The 16,063-nt window shown below is 42.1% G+C and overlaps 1 protein-coding gene across 6 annotated transcripts in view; it reads right to left on the reverse strand.

Moving 5' to 3' along the window:
* Window positions 1-9,380: 9,380 nt before the first annotated feature.
* SEC31B (SEC31 homolog B, COPII coat complex component) overlaps window positions 9,381-16,063 on the reverse strand; it is a 127,513-nt gene continuing 120,830 nt past the window's right edge. For 5 of the 6 annotated variants that reach the window (XM_044296837.1, XM_044296834.1, XM_044296836.1 and 2 more), the window contains one exon: window positions 9,381-10,373. In XM_044296837.1, coding sequence (XP_044152772.1) covers window positions 10,194-10,373 — 180 coding nt within the window. In that variant the 3' untranslated portion in view covers window positions 9,381-10,193. The remainder of the gene's footprint in view (window positions 10,374-16,063) is intronic. The other variant, XM_044296838.1, reaches the window with a different exon arrangement.

A 16,063-nucleotide genomic window follows, 5' to 3' on the forward strand; every position in this document is an offset into this window, starting at 1 on the left:
CTTTCTATGGGGCCACGGACCGCAATTTGCGGCCAAGTATAGGACATGTTCTAAAATAAAATGAACGGACACACGGAACGGACAGCACTAGGATGAGAATAAAAGGCATTCCTCAATTTTCGCGGACCCATAGAAATGAATGGGTCCGTGCATTGTCTGCAAAATTTGCGGAACGGACACGCAAGAAAAACACGGTCGTGTGAATGCTCCCTTAGACTACAGTTTATATTAACTTACTGCTCATTATGGCAAATTTCTGAGGAGGATGGAATGGAAACCACTACCATTTTGTATTGTTGTAGACGTATGTATAAATTGTGTATTTACGTTTAATATATAAGGAAACAGCATCTCATTAACAGATGTTTTTACAATGCGCCAATGGTGATCCAAAGCCCATATACCAGAGGCACAAAGTTAGAACTTCCAGGGGCTCTAGAAGCTACTTATGAAGAAGAGTGGAGACAATTACTTAGACTGTAGACCTTCCAGTTCTTAAAAAAAGAAAGATACCCAAAGGTTTCAGCTCTCCTCGAGGTTGAAATAATTCAGTTATATAGTTAAAATAGGATTTTCACTGCATTTTCATTTCATAGAAACCACATTTCACGTGGGGCAGCCTGTTGTAGACGGTACTGATTTACGATATTCAAACTCTACCAACTCACAAGGAAACAATAACATTTATCTCGACCTGCATCAGCCTGAAGGAGGCCAAAAGGACGTTATTTTGGCCTCTATCTGCTGAATATTGTCCTATGGATACTTTGGACAAACATGACAAAAGAAGAGTGTCGGTTTTTCTCTTCACTGGTCTACTTGGGATGATGACACCCGCTGACCGAGCACCCACATCGTGACGCAAACATGACAAAAGATCTGCCAGGAGTATATGCCAAACATAGGGCTCTGACTGTACACAAGGACTAAGAAGTGGTCTCCAATAAGACAAAGCAAACCAATTAAGCAAAGCAACTTTATTTTACTGAACAAAAATACACCATATGTAAAATGAAGGCATATACAATTGCAAATAATGGCGGGATGCATTGAGAGGTTCACAAAATTGCTAAATGCCAAATTCCCCATCACATAATGTATCAACATCTTCACTAACGATAGGTAATGAACTTTTTCCAGTAGGTGCATATCACGGATATTTTGAGAGAGAGCATCGGGTATCTATCAGGGTATGAAATAAGAATTGTTTGTCCAGGATAACCACAATGTCAGTCCTGTAATGACAAAGCACAGTCCTACCTATAGAGGAATATGTTTGAGGGATCTGCAAAATGTTTGCCTTGAGCAGCCATTAATCCTCCTTCTAGATCAGATTCTCGTTTATATAGTTATGAACACAAAATAACCAACGCAATATCTCCAGATGTGTACAATTGTCACTGAAAATGCTATGGTTTGAATAATAATATGAAAATATAGAAGCAAAGAACAACATGGAAGAGGATAACAGTAAAACTGAGGTGTATTGTACAGATAGTCAATTCTCTGTGTTATCATCTGGAAATAAGTAGCTGTTTTACTACCCACTGAGAAAGAATGCATTAAATTACCCTAAATCATTTCCTAATTCCAAATACAGGAAGAGGGGAGTGAAACTGAAGACCTTGGCTTGGCTTGAGATCACAAGGACCACTGTGGAGTAAAGAAGAATGTACAACATCCTCACCCATAAGTGATACTGGATAATATTCTGAAAGAATGACAAAAATAATAATGGAAGTAAGAAGCTAAAGGAATATGAACACATTAGAGGATGTAATAAGGTACAGGATTAAAGGGGTTATCCGACCCCTGAAATGGCCCCCCCCCAATGGCCGGGCCCCTCACACACAATGTACTTACCTCGCTCCCCGGCATCTGCATTGCTTCTGCACAGCCGCCGTGGATGAAAACATCCGGCGTTGGGAGGCAGCCAATAGCAGGCCGCGACGGGAATGAGCGTCCCTAGCATCGCGGATGACGCTAGGTTGGCTCGTCCCTGTCACAGTCTGCTATTGGCTGCCTCCCAGACCTCCCCCTTGACGCTGGATGTTTTTATCAGTGGAACGGGGAGATGCAGCGGTGGCTATGCAGGCTTCAGAAGCGATGCAGGTGCCGGGGACTAAGGTAAGATCATTGTGTGTGAGGAACCCGGGCCTATGGGGGGCATTTCAGGGGTCAGATAACCCCTTTAATGGAAACCCCATGCATCAGCCAACAGACTCCATTTCACATTCAGGAACTTTGCAGTTGGAAAATTTGCAGCATTTACAGTAATAGCAAATCTCATCCACAAGCTGCAGAAAAGAAATCCACAAATTGACCTGCAGTGAGGATTTTACATAGCATGTTAACTTATGCTGCGGATTTCCACTTCAATACATAAGGGGAAATCCGCAACAGATTTTGATGCGGCAAAATAGGTCCCATCAAAATATACCCATAGGTTACTGAAGCTAAATTTTTTTCCATTCATATCCCTTTTCCTCTTTTATACAGAAGGGGGTGTTTACCTTTTAGGGGTATTTGAGCAGACCTCTCTCCTCCTACCAAGACCTGCAAAGGGAAGCATACTGGACTGTTCTCCAACGCTTCGTCCTAGCTCCTTCGCTCTCGCCAACATTACTACCTCATGCGGGTCCCCTGCTGTCAACATTCGCTTTGACGCTGCTGTAGCCAATGCTGGCAGCAGCGGTGACCTGCCCCCCTTGCGTCATGTCAACTGGTCAAATACGCAAGGGAGGCAGGTCACCAATGTGGCAATAATTGGCTGCAGCGGTGTCAAAGCGGATGTTGACAGTACAGGATCTGAGCAAAGCGGCGGCGAGAATGTGAAGGAGCCAGGACCCAGAGGTGAGAAGAAGGTAAATATACTTCCCTTTGCAGGTCTAGCCATGGGGAGGGTGGCTCTGCCTAAACAAAATAAAAAGATAAAATTCTGTCTGCCTTCACTAAGTGGAGTTTACTGCAATGAGGTTTATACAGATCAAGCTGAATCCCTAAAAAGATCTATCAGATGGTTATATGATAGAATTGCATAGAATGGGTTCGCAGATCTTATGTGTATTTAAAAAAAAAAAAAAAAAAAAAAAAAAAAAAAAAAATGTCCACCTTAAAACCTCAGGTTGGTGAATTTTGTAATATATCTTTGCATATCTATAGCATTTGAAGCTTCCTTTTCCTGACATAAGGCTCCTAAACCCTTACATAGACATTAAATAATACAAGTTTGGCTTCCTGTAGCCACCACAAGAGGGAGCTTACTGTAGATTGTTTATACATTGAACTTAAAGAGAACCTGAAATGAAGTACAATCTACAGGCAGCATGTTATACAGCAGATTGATATATCGTTTTATGGGAAAAGATTCAGTAACACTTATAATTCAGATTTAAATCTCTGAAATTTCGGATTTCATTGTTCATGGGGAAGGTGTAATCAGTGATTGCTAGCATTGTGTGTGTAACTGTGTATACAGAGATAGCTGACTGTCACCAATAACTGAACACAGGGGAGCGGTTATCAGTGACTGCTAGCATTGTGTGTGTAAGTGTGTATACAGAGATAGTCAACAATAGCTGTACACGGGGGGAGATGTTATCAGTGACTGATAGCATTGTGTGTGTAACTGTGTATACAGAGATAGCTGACTGGGACCAATAACTGAACACAGGGGAGCGGTTATCAGTGACTGCTAGCATTGTGTGTGTAAGTGTGTATACAGAGATAGTCAACAATAGCTGTACACGGGGGAGATGTTATCAGTGACTGATAGCATTGTGTGTGTAAGTGTGTATACAGAGATAGTCAACAATAGCTGTACACAGGGGGAGATGTTATCAGTGACTGATAGCATTGTGTGTGTAACTGTGTATACAGAGATAGCTGACTGGGACCAATAACTGAACACAGGGGAGCGGTTATCAGTGACTGCTAGCATTGTGTGTGTAAGTGTGTATACAGAGATAGTCAACAATAGCTGTACACGGGGGGAGATGTTATCAGTGACTGCTAGCATTGTGTGTGTAACTGTGTATACAGAGATAGCTGACTGTCACCAATAACTGAACACAGGGGAGCGGTTATCAGTGACTGATAGCATTGTGTGTGTAAGTGTGTATACAGAGATAGTCAACAATAGCTGTACACAGGGGGAGATGTTATCAGTGACTGATAGCATTGTGTGTGTAACTGTGTATACAGAGATAGCTGACTGGGACCAATAACTGAACACAGGGGAGCGGTTATCAGTGACTGCTAGCATTGTGTGTGTAAGTGTGTATACAGAGATAGTCAACAATAGCTGTACACGGGGGGAGATGTTATCAGTGACTGATAGCATTGTGTGTGTAAGTGTGTATACAGAGATAGTCAACAATAGCTGTACACGGGGGGAGATGTTATCAGTGACTGATAGCATTGTGTGTGTAACTGTGTATACAGAGATAGCTGACTGGGACCAATAACTGAACACAGGGGAGCTGTTATCAGTGACTGATAGCATTGTGTGTGTGTAAGTGTGTATACAGAGATAGTCAACAATAGCTGTACACGGGAAGGGGGGTGGGGGGGGTGTTATCAGTGACTGCTGGTATTGTGTGTGCAACTGTGTACACAGAGATAGCTGACTGTCACCAATAACTGAACACAGGGAAGGTGGTATCAGTGACTGTTAGCATTGTAACAGTGTATATATACACTGCCTTGTCCCAAAAAAAAGTCGCCCCCTGGATTTAACTAAGCAAATAGTTATGAGCCTCCTATTGGATAATTACTGCATGGGCGATTATCTTTCAGCTGCCAATAAGTTATTTAACCCCAACTGGTGCAATGAGTTGCTTCTCATTTCTTAAACAACCATGTCGAAAGACACATCTCGTGGTCGTGGAAAAGAGGTTAGTCTGTTTGAGAAGGTTCAGATCATTGGCATGCATCAAGCAGAGAAAACATCTAAGGAGATTGCAGAAACTACTAAAATTGGGTTAAGAACTGTCCAACGCATTATTAAAAACTGGAAGGATAGTGGGGACCCATCGGCGATCACTAAGGGTACTTTCACACTAGCGTATTTCTTTTCCGGCACCGAGTTCCGTCAAAAGGGCTCAATGCCGGAAAAGAACTGATCAGGTATATCCCCACATGCATTCTGAATGGAGAGTAATCCGTTCAGGATGCATAAGGTTGTCTTCAGTTCAGTCATTTTGACTGATCAGGCAAAATATAAAACCGTAGCATGCTACGGTTTTATCTCCGGCAAAAAACGGAAGACTTGCCTGAATGCTGGATCCGGCATTTTTTTCATAGGAATGTATTAGTGCCGGATGCGGCTTTCAAAATACCGGAATGTCGGATTCGTCCTTCCGGTCTGCGCATGTGCAGACCGAAAAAAAGGTGAAAAATAAAATAAAAAATGCCAATCCAGCAATAAATGACGGATCCGGCATTTCAATGCATTTTTCTGACTGATCAGGCATTTTTAAGACTGATCAGGATCCTGATCAGTCTTACAAATGCCATCAGTTGGCATACGTTTTGCCGGCGACGGAACTGCTTGCCGGATCACTCTGCTGCAAGTGTGAAAGTAGCCTTAAACATTTGGGGAAATCAAATAGAAGAAAAACAACAGTAGAACTCAGGGCTATGTTTAAAAAGTGAAAGTAAGAGCATTTCCACACACACAATGTGAAGGGAACTCAAGGGATTGGGACTGAACAGCTGTGTAGCCGTAAGAAAACCACTAATCAGTGAGGCAAACCAGAATAAAGGCTTCAATTTGCTAGGGAGCATAAAGATTGGACTCTGGAGCAATGGAAGAAGGTCATGTGGTCTGATGAGTACAGATTAACCCTGTTCCAGAGTAATGGGCGCATCAGGGTAAGAAGAGACGCAGATGAAGTGATGCACCCATCATGCCTAGTGCCTACTGTACAAGCGTGTGGGGGCAGTGCTATGATCTGAGGTTGCTGCAGTTGGTCAGGTCTAGGTTCAGCAACAGTATGTGCTCCAAGAATGAGGTCAGCTGACTACCTGAACATACTGAATGACCAGGTTATTCCATCAATGGATTTTTTTCTTCCCTGATGGCACGGGCATATCCCAAGATGACAATGCCAGGATTCCTCGGGCTCAAATTGTGAAAGAGTGGTTCAGGGAGCACGAGACATCATTTTCACACATGGATTGGCCACCACAGAGTCTAGACCTTAACACCATTGAGAATCTTTGGGATGTGCTGGAGAAGGCTTTGCACAGCAGTCAGACTCTACCATCATCAATGCAAGATTTTGGTGTAAAATTTATGCGACACTGGATGGAAATAAATCTTGTGACATTGCAGAAGCTTATCGATACAATGCCACAGAGAATGTGTGCCGTAATCAAAGCTAAAGGCTTTTACTTGGTGCAGACTTTTTTTTGGACAGGCTGTGTATATCTGTATACACACTTACACGGAAAATGCTATCAATCACTTATAACACCTCCAACGTGTACGGCTGTTCACAGGGTGGTGAAAAGTTAAAAAAAATCAAAATCAAAAGATATAAAATGTTTAAATTACAAGTCATACTAAAACTTTTCCCACAAAACTATTTATCAATCTGCTTGGCTCCTCCTGCTTTATAACAAGGTGCCTCCAGATTAATTTGCATTTTGTGGTGACAGGTCCTCTTTAAAGGGGCTGTCAGAGCAGGATTTTTGAGGGGATCAAAATGGCATAAAGAGACAAAAGTCATATTCACCAATACCCAAGAACTCTGGTTTGATGCATCACAGGTCTCCGCTGGTATTCTCAATACACAGGAAATGTACAATACACAGCCAATCACGGCAGAGGTAGGTCATCCCTGTGCCCAATAGTGTGTTGAGAAGAATCAGGAAGTAGAGTCCAGCAGGAACCTGGGAAGCACTGGATCAGGAGCTACGGGGAATCTGTGAGGTGAGAATATCACAGTTTTTTATGCTGTTCTGGTGTTTAAAAAAAATGACCTTCCAGACAAAAAACATAATGCAGTAAGTCCCCTCTACTGGTGGCTACAAGTAAGCAGTTTTGTCTCTGCCTCAAGGAAGTGGAGCTCCGATCAAAATACATTATGAAATTAATCAGCAAGCAATCTTGAACCTAAACATTTTGTTGAAAAGTTGACATTTTAAGAGGCAGAAATTCTAATTCAGAGATTCGAATATAATTTTAAAACCATCCCAAGTCCTATGTCTTCATTTGAAAGTCATGTCCATAGTTCTGTTCAGCAAGTAGAAGCCAAGGTCATGTGATATCCTGTTTCACTTTCAAATTAGAAATGGGCAATCAGGAAGCAATTAATAAAGTATTACAAAATGTGTTCGGTTCTCAATCTCTTTGAACCAGAAAACTGGCATCAAAAAGTTGAAAAATTTGGCACACAGCATTTTTGCTACTTTGCAATGTTATGCCGAAAAAATAAATAGCAGATAGGGCGAGGCCTAGCACGGGCTGGCAAATTTACTATAAATTTATACCAGAAAGTGGCGTAAATTATAGCGCGAATCTATGCCATCTCCTAGCTGGTGCAGATTTGCATTCCTGGTGCACAGATAAAAGATGCGCCTGTGCCATCTTACTCCAGCGCATTTTAGACTAAGACTGGCATATGAAATGCTTATCTTAGTAAAGTCCCCCTCTTTCAATAACTTTTTATGATCTTGGCTCGTAGTCTATTATTGGAAGGCTACAACTACTAAAGATTTAATCTGTGATGTTTAGCTGATGTGCAAACAGTTCGATTAAAAAACTAAATTCACATTAACTGGGGAATGAACACAACTCTTAAATTATGACCTCCTTTTCATCTTGGGCTCCTCTTCTGATATCCGAGACGGCCACACGGTTTCTCAGACAATCGGCTGCTCAAGACGCTTCCTACTCTTTGATTGGCCAGCACTCGTCACGTGCACAGTACTGGCCAATTCACAAGCAGCAGGAAGTGTCTTGGGGTATTAAATGCACACAGTATGCAAAGCTGCACGGCCATCTTGGATGGGAAAAGAACAGCATGAGTAGTGGTGAATCTGCAACTAAAAAGATGAAACGAAGGGCAGCAGTTAAGTGTTCTGTTCATTCTCTAGTCAATGTGAAGTTTTTTTCTTGAACCGACAGGTCACTTTAATTGTAGTGTGTATGCCTGTCCTTGGATATGCAGTAAAGCATTCACAGATATTAAGTTTTGGATTTCCCTGTGTCATTTATACATCAGTTGTAACCAGTATTAGTGATGTGCATGCCGATAGATATACAATTCATTTCCAAAAAATTAAATAATTAATCATTTAAAAGGGGTTGGCCCATCTAAGACGTTGGTGGCATATCACCAATGTCTGGTAGGTGCGGGTCCCAGCCGCACTCCATGCATTTCTATGGGAGACTTAATAGCTGAGGCGGCAAGCTCGGCTACTTTCAGAAGTCCCCAAAAATTTAATGGGAAGCACAACAAGGAAGTGCACCCACTGCTCCATTCATTTCTATGGGGCTGTTGGAAATAGCTGAGCCAGCGCTCGGCTATTTTTGGCAGTCCCACATGGACAGTCCACTCTCCTTCACTTTACGGGCTCTGTTCTAGAGATAGGTTTGTGTCCCACAGGTGGGACCTGCACCTTCAGACAATGGTGGCATATCCTAGCGATATGCCACCGATGTCTGAGATGGGCCATCCCCTTTAAGTCTGACATGCCTTAAAGAGGACCAGTCAGCCTGACATATTTGTTTTAGTAAAAATAGTATTCACCACAAAAAAATTCTGGAGCACTTTTTCTTAGAACTCTGCACTGTGCTGTTCCTGAAAATCGGGTATTACCATTCCTCTTGTCAAAAGGGTGTGTAACTACAGTCTTACCACTCCAGAACAGTTATTTAAGGGGGCTGTCTCATCGAATATAAAAATGAAAATCAGACATCATATATTGCATGCCGGTCTCTTTCTAGCAAAGGTGGAACCAGCCCAGTACCTCACATGGATGCAGAGATCTGCCCACTCATTGTTGCTGGCAGCTCAGAGGACTTGTCCTTGCTGCAGCAGCTCTCTCCCTGTAGCTGTCACAACATGACGAAGCATAGAAGTGAGGATGTGCGACCACCTCAGTGAGGTGGACAGAGAAATAAAAATAAAAAAAACAGCAGTTGGCACTGTACAGATACAATTTAATGAATAACTCAGTGGCTATACTACTGAGTATACAAAAGTATTCAGATCCAGGTGATGGTTTGAAAAGTGAACAATATTTTTTTTTTGTGGGACGGGAATGTAAGTTTTTAGTAAAACAAGCATGTCAGGAGAGCTGCAGGTCCCCTTTAATCGATGTCTCACAACCCTGTTTTCCCACTTGTGCACCCAATTAAGACGTAAGAGTGACGTTAAATGGTTTATTCAGTATATTGTGCTTTTGGAAACAGATTTTAAATAATTCAATAACTTAAAAGGATGCAGTAACTACCTGAGCATATACTTAATCTTACAAACACACCATAGTCTTACATAAGAAAGAGGCGTAACTTGTTCCCACTGCTGGCTGTAATTCCCTCGTGGATTTTTTTATACAGTATAGTAAAATTCCTTTAATAAGTCATCTGAGACTAGAGAACATCTTTTAATCTGGCACCTCCAGGGACAATTACAACCAGCACTGGCCGCCAAGAAAAAGACTCAAACAAAGAAAGGCCCTGCTGCATATACAGAACAGGGAAAGCAGGCAATAGGTAAAGGTTCATTTCTCCAGATGCTTCTACTAATAATATTCACTGCAAAGCCAATGACTATAAAGGCCTATACCATACAGTTAGGTCATCCAGATTGTCTTTGGAAGCAGGGGTGTGCTCCCTTGCCACAATTGCGAAGCTTACTATGAACTTTGTCCTGATTATAAACCATACTATTCCATGCACAAACTGGAGCCATCTTGAATTTACGGCCGGGGTAAATAGTGTACCAGCTAGTGCTGCACAAAATGTCAAGATGGCATCCTGCTTGATCCACGTTCAACTTGCTCGGTAATCTACAGGGACTAGACTGTGCTGCATTGCTTCCGCATGTACTGTACGTATATGAGAAAGCACCCAATGCACCAGCCTGGTACGAGCTGATCACCCCACTCTGCAGTTCAAAAAGGATTCATGTTGCTGGTTCCCGAATGTGCACCTGTAATGTCCGCATCTCTTTTTAGTGCTACACTCCCAACTTGCTGGCGATCGTCAGAAGGACCTTTAAAATGGGCATGAAACCGGAGACTTCACTGAAGTTACTGCCACTGACCACCTGCGTGTGTATAGCAAGACCTTGCTGGTAATTGCGATTCTCCATACAACAGGCAATATCATGTAGGCCAGCCAGAATATGTGCCGATAGCTGAAGGAAAGAAAATGGCAGCATGAGATGGACCTCCACACAAAACATTACTGCCCTGTTTATTTTACATCATCATTATCAATCGCTATTTAAAGGGGTTGTCTCAACTCAAATTATATTTATTATGTGCATGACATTGATATAAGTAACTTACTAATGTAGATGAATTGGCAGAAATGGCTCTGGTCCCCACCATCTTACTTCTTCATCCTCTTTATACACTGCTCGTCTCAAGGGGTTACGGCCACCACTACAGTGCAGCAGCGGTGGCCGTGATTGCGCAGAGCTAGAAAAAAGGCCGGAAATTGATGGAGTGAGCGCGCACGGGGCCGTGTGCATGCGCAGCAGCTCACGTCCCCGTCCACCTCTCTGTGATTCTCTACTGTAAGATACAAATCGCTGCAACCACTTACCAGAGGTTGTCACGATGTCTACAGGGTCTGCTCCGCTGGGACTGATTGTGCTTCAGATAGTCTAGCAGCCTCACGAGCGTGCACGTGTAGCCAAGGGGCGGCATTATATTATCCCAGCGCCTCATGCCTGCTCCATCAATCACAGCAGAGGTACCGCCCCCCCACTACAGCTCAGGGAGTGCCCCAGGAGCCGCGCACTGACGACTAAAATAAGGAGGTGAGACAACCCCTTTAAGTACATTTAGATCATAATAGATTATACACAATGATGAAATAATAAGAAGGATAATAACATACTAAAAATACTAAACATCCAATACTCCAGGCATTTTGAACAATTCAAGACTGTGCCATTTATCCCCCTTCCTGACCAGACTCTTTGTCCATTTTTTAGTACATGCATTTTGAAAGCCATAACTGTTATTTCCATATGGTTATGTAAATATTTTTTGCGCCTTTTTCAGTGATGCATGGGGCTTTATTTTATTTATTTTTTTAACTTTTTTAATGTATAGGTTATGGTCACCAGACATGGGGCTAGAAGCTGCGGTGTGGCGGTTTCTTTTTAATTTACACTTTTTGTCCCCCATTAGGTCACATAAGACCTTTGGGGGATATTGTAACATTACACCTTTTTTTGCCGGTTTCTCCTGTAACTGGGGAGATTACATGATTGCTAGGACCAAAGCAGGAAGCAGCAGTGCCGCTTCCTGATCTCTATACATAGAGAGAGAAGTGATGAGGAAGACCCGGACACCAAGAACCTTTCCCTACCTTCTCCATAACTGACAGCAGGCTCTGCAGCTGCACGATTAGGGTACAGCTACACCATTCTTAAGACTTTACTGAAAATGTAGCCTTGTTGACCAACTCCTTGAACCTCTTAACATGCAGGGTATATTGGGATTGAGGACCAGACAATATTTTTTCCTCTGTTTTCCTCCATAATTATATTTTTGTAGTGTAGTCACAGAATAAGGATATATTTTTTGCAGGGCATACTGTGCTTTCTGGTTTTACCACTTTGAGGTATGAATATGGTAGTTCCGCATTAATACATTTAATTTTGAGGTACAAGCAACAAAAACACAATGCCAACTGATACAAAAAAAAAAAACTTTATATTTCCCACATTTTTTTATTTTTTTTTACAATATGTTGCCGTATTTCTGCAGGCCAACATATTTTGCCTGTGCACAGAAATATGCACAAATGACAATTAGGGCATAGTAAAAGTATACCCGCATACACATGAGACAGTCCTGGGGTCCTTTATTGGTTCCTGGTCTGCAATTATGCAGCCAGGGACCATGATCACTATTACAATGGGGCTCCCTCCTTAGTATAGTGGTGCAACGAAAAGCTAACTGCCAGGATCAGATGTGTCTGTCAGCGGCTTTCCTCTCCCCCCACATAAATTCCATGGCTGAGCTAATGTGTGTATGTGTACGGGGAGTCGGCCAAACACTACTGAAGATGTATGAACACCTTTAGAAGAATCAGGGCTTTTTCTGGGAGGTCGAGCCAGGACCAGAAAGTGAAGAGCACAGGAAACCCGAACTAGACTATGAAAGGTAGCAGTGGTGGATCGGTGAGGGTGAATTTAGGATACTTATTTAGTTATTAACCCATTATGGTCCCTTTTTCTTAAAATTATTATTATTATTTTTAAATTAAAAAAAATAATAAATAAATAAATATATACAGTACAGACCAAAAGTTTGGACACACTTTCTCATTCAAAGAGTTTTCTTTATTTTCATGACTATGAAAATTGTAGATTCACACTGAAGGCATCAAAACTATGAATTAACACATGTGGAATTATATACATAACAAAAAAGTGTGAAACAACTGAAAATATGTCATATTCTAGGTTCTTCAAAGTAGCCACCTTTTGCTTTGATTACTGCTTTGCACACTCTTGGCATTCCCTTGATGAGCTTCAAGAGGTAGTCACCTGAAATGGTCTTCCAACAGTCTTGAAGGAGTTCCCAGAGATGCTTAGCACTTGTTGGCCCTTTTGCCTTCACTCTGCGGTCCAGCTCACCCCCAAACCATCTTGATTGGGTTCAGGTCCGGTGACTGTGGAGGCCAGGTCATCACTCTCCTTCATGGTCAAATAGCCCTTACACAGCCTGGAGGTGTGTTTGGGGTCATTGTCCTGTTGAAAAATAAATGATGGTCCAACTAAACGCAAACCGGATGGAATAGCATGCCGCTGCAAGATGCTGTGGTAGCCATGCTGGTTCAGTATGCCTTCAATTTGAATAAATCCCCAACAGTTTCACCAGCAAAGCACCCCCACACCATCACACCTTCTCCTCCATTCATCACGGTGGGAACCAGGCATGTAGAGTCCATCCGTTCACCTTTTCTGCGTCGCACAAAGACACAGTGGTTGGAACCAAAGATCTCAAATTTGGACTCATCAGACCAAAGCACAGATTTCCACTGGTCTAATGTCCATTCCTTGTGTTCTTTAGCCCAAACAAGTCTCTTCTGCTTGTTGCCTGTCCTTAGCAGTGGTTTCCTAGCAGATATTCTACCATGAAGGCCTGATTCACACAGTCTCCTCTTAACAGTTGTTCTAGAGATGTGTCTGCTGCTAGAACTCTGTGTGGCATTGACCTGGTCTCTAATCTGAGCTGCTGTTAACCTGCGATTTCTGAGGCTGGTGACTCGGATGAACTTCTCCGCAGCAGAGGTGACTCTTGGTCTTCCTTTCCTGGGGCGGTCCGCATGTGAGCCAGTTTCTTTGTAGCGCTTGATGGTTTTTGTGACTGCACTTGGGGACACTTTGAAAGTTTTCCCAATTTTTCGGACTGACTGACCTTCATTTCTTAAAGTAATGATGGCCACTCGTTTTTCTTTACTTAGCTGCTTTTTGCTTGCCATAATACAAATTCTAACAGTCTATTCAGTAGGACTATCAGCTGTGTATCCACCTGACTTCTCCACAATGCAACTGATGGTCCCAACCCCATTTATAAGGCAAGAAATCCCACTTATTAAACCTGACAGGGCACACCTGAAGTTAAAACCATTTCAGGTGACTACCTCTTGAAGCTCATCAAGGGAATGCCAAGAGTGTGCAAAGCAGTAATCAAAGCAAAAGGTGGCTACTTTGAAGAACCTAGAATATGACATATTTTCAGTTGTTTCACACTTTTTTGTTATGTATATAATTCCACATGTGTTAAGTCATAGTTTTGATGCCTTCAGTGTGAATCTACAATTTTCATAGTCATGAAAATAAAGAAAACTCTTTGAATGAGAAGGTGTGTCCAAACTTTTGGTCTGTACTATATATATATATATATATATATAAAAACACAAGAATGACCAGCAGCACTCTATTTGGTGCCGGGTGCAATTCCACAAATGCTCCTGGACAGGGAACAATGCAATAGAAATACCGAAAAATGGGCAGCACTCTGGTCTTGTGAAAATTCAGTGACGTTTATTCACACTTCAACGCAATGCAGCATTTCAGCCCTCTCAATGGAGCCTTTGTCAAGCTTTATGTCAAGCTATATATAAATAAATCTTATTTTTTAAGAAAAAAGGGACCATAATGGATATATACAGGTCCTTCTCAAAAAATTAGCATATTGTGATAAAGTTCATTATTTTCTGTAATGTACTGATAAACATTAGACTTTCATATATTTTAGATTCATTACACACCAACTGAAGTAGTTCAAGTCTTTTATTGTTTTAATATTGATGATTTTGGCATACAGCTCATGAAAACCCAAATTTCCTATCTCAAAAAATTAGCATATTTCATCCGACCAATAAAAGAAAAGTGTTTTTAATACAAAAACAGTCAACCTTCAAATAATTATGTTCAGTTATGCACTCAATACTTGGTCGGGAATCCTTTTGCAGAAATGACTGCTTCAATGCGGCGTGGCATGGAGGCAATCAGCCTGTGGCACTGCTGAGGTGTTATGGAGGCCCAGGATGCTTCGATAGCGGCCTTAAGCTCATCCAGAGTGTTGGGTCTTGCGTCTCTCAACTTTCTCTTCCCAATATCCCACAGATTCTCTATGGGGTTTAGGTCAGGAGAGTTGGCAGGCCAATTCAGCACAGTAATACCATGGTCAGTAAACCATTTACCAGTGGTTTTGTCACTGTGAGCAGGTGCCAGGTCGTGCTGAAAAATGAAATCTTCATCTCCATAAAGCTTTTCAGCAGATGGAAGCATGAAGTGCTCCAAAATCTCCTGATAGCTAGCTGCATTGACCCTGCCCTTGATAAAACACAGTGGACCAACACCAGCAGCTGACATGGCACCCTAGACCATCACTGACTGTGGGTACTTGACACTGGACTTCAGGCATTTTGGCATTTCCCTCTCCCCAGTCTTCCTCCAGACTCTGGCACCTTGATTTCCGAATGACATGCAACAGTCCAGTGCTGCTTCTCTGTAGCCCAGGTCAGGCGCTTCTGCCGCTGTTTCTGGTTCAAAAGTGGCTTGACCTGGGGAATGCGGCACCTGTAGCCCATTTCCTGCACACGCCTGTACACGGTGGCTCTGGATGTTTCTACTCCAGACTCAGTCCACTGCTTCCGCAGGTCCCCCAAGGTCTGGAATCGGTCCTTCTTCACAATCTTCCTCAGGGTCCGGTCACCTCTTCTCGTTGTGCAGCGTTTTCTGCCACACTTTTTCCTTCCCACAGACTTGCCACTGAGGTGCCTTGATACAGCACTCTGGGAACAGCCTATTCGTTCAGAAATTTCTTTCTGTGTCTTACCCTCTTGCTTGAGGGTGTCAATGATGGCCTTCTGGACAGCAGTCAGGTCGGCAGTCTTACCCATGATTGCGGTTTTGAGTAATGAACCAGGCTGGGAGTTTTTAAAAGCCTCAGGAATCTTTTTCAGGTGTTTAGAGTTAATTAGTTGATTCAGATGATTAGGTTAATAGCTTGTTTAGAGAACCTTTTCATGATATGCTAATTTTTTGAGATAGGAATTTTGGGTTTTCATGAGCTGTATGCCAAAATCATCAATATTAAAACAATAAAAGGCTTGAACTACTTCATTTGGTGTGTAATGAATCTAAAATATATGAAAGTCTAATGTTTATCAGTACATTACAGAAAATAATGAACTTTATCACAATATGCTAATTTTTTGAGAAGGACCTGTATATATATATATAAAATTTGAATGGACACCATGAAATACTATGTTTCCAAAATTATTCTTATGGCATCTTTCTACGGCAAAACCCCTAATCAGCTTCTGTTACTATACCCTTCACAGTGA

This window comes from Bufo gargarizans, chromosome 6, assembly GCF_014858855.1.
Source record: "Bufo gargarizans isolate SCDJY-AF-19 chromosome 6, ASM1485885v1, whole genome shotgun sequence".
NCBI classification, from domain to species: Eukaryota; Metazoa; Chordata; class Amphibia; order Anura; family Bufonidae; genus Bufo; species Bufo gargarizans.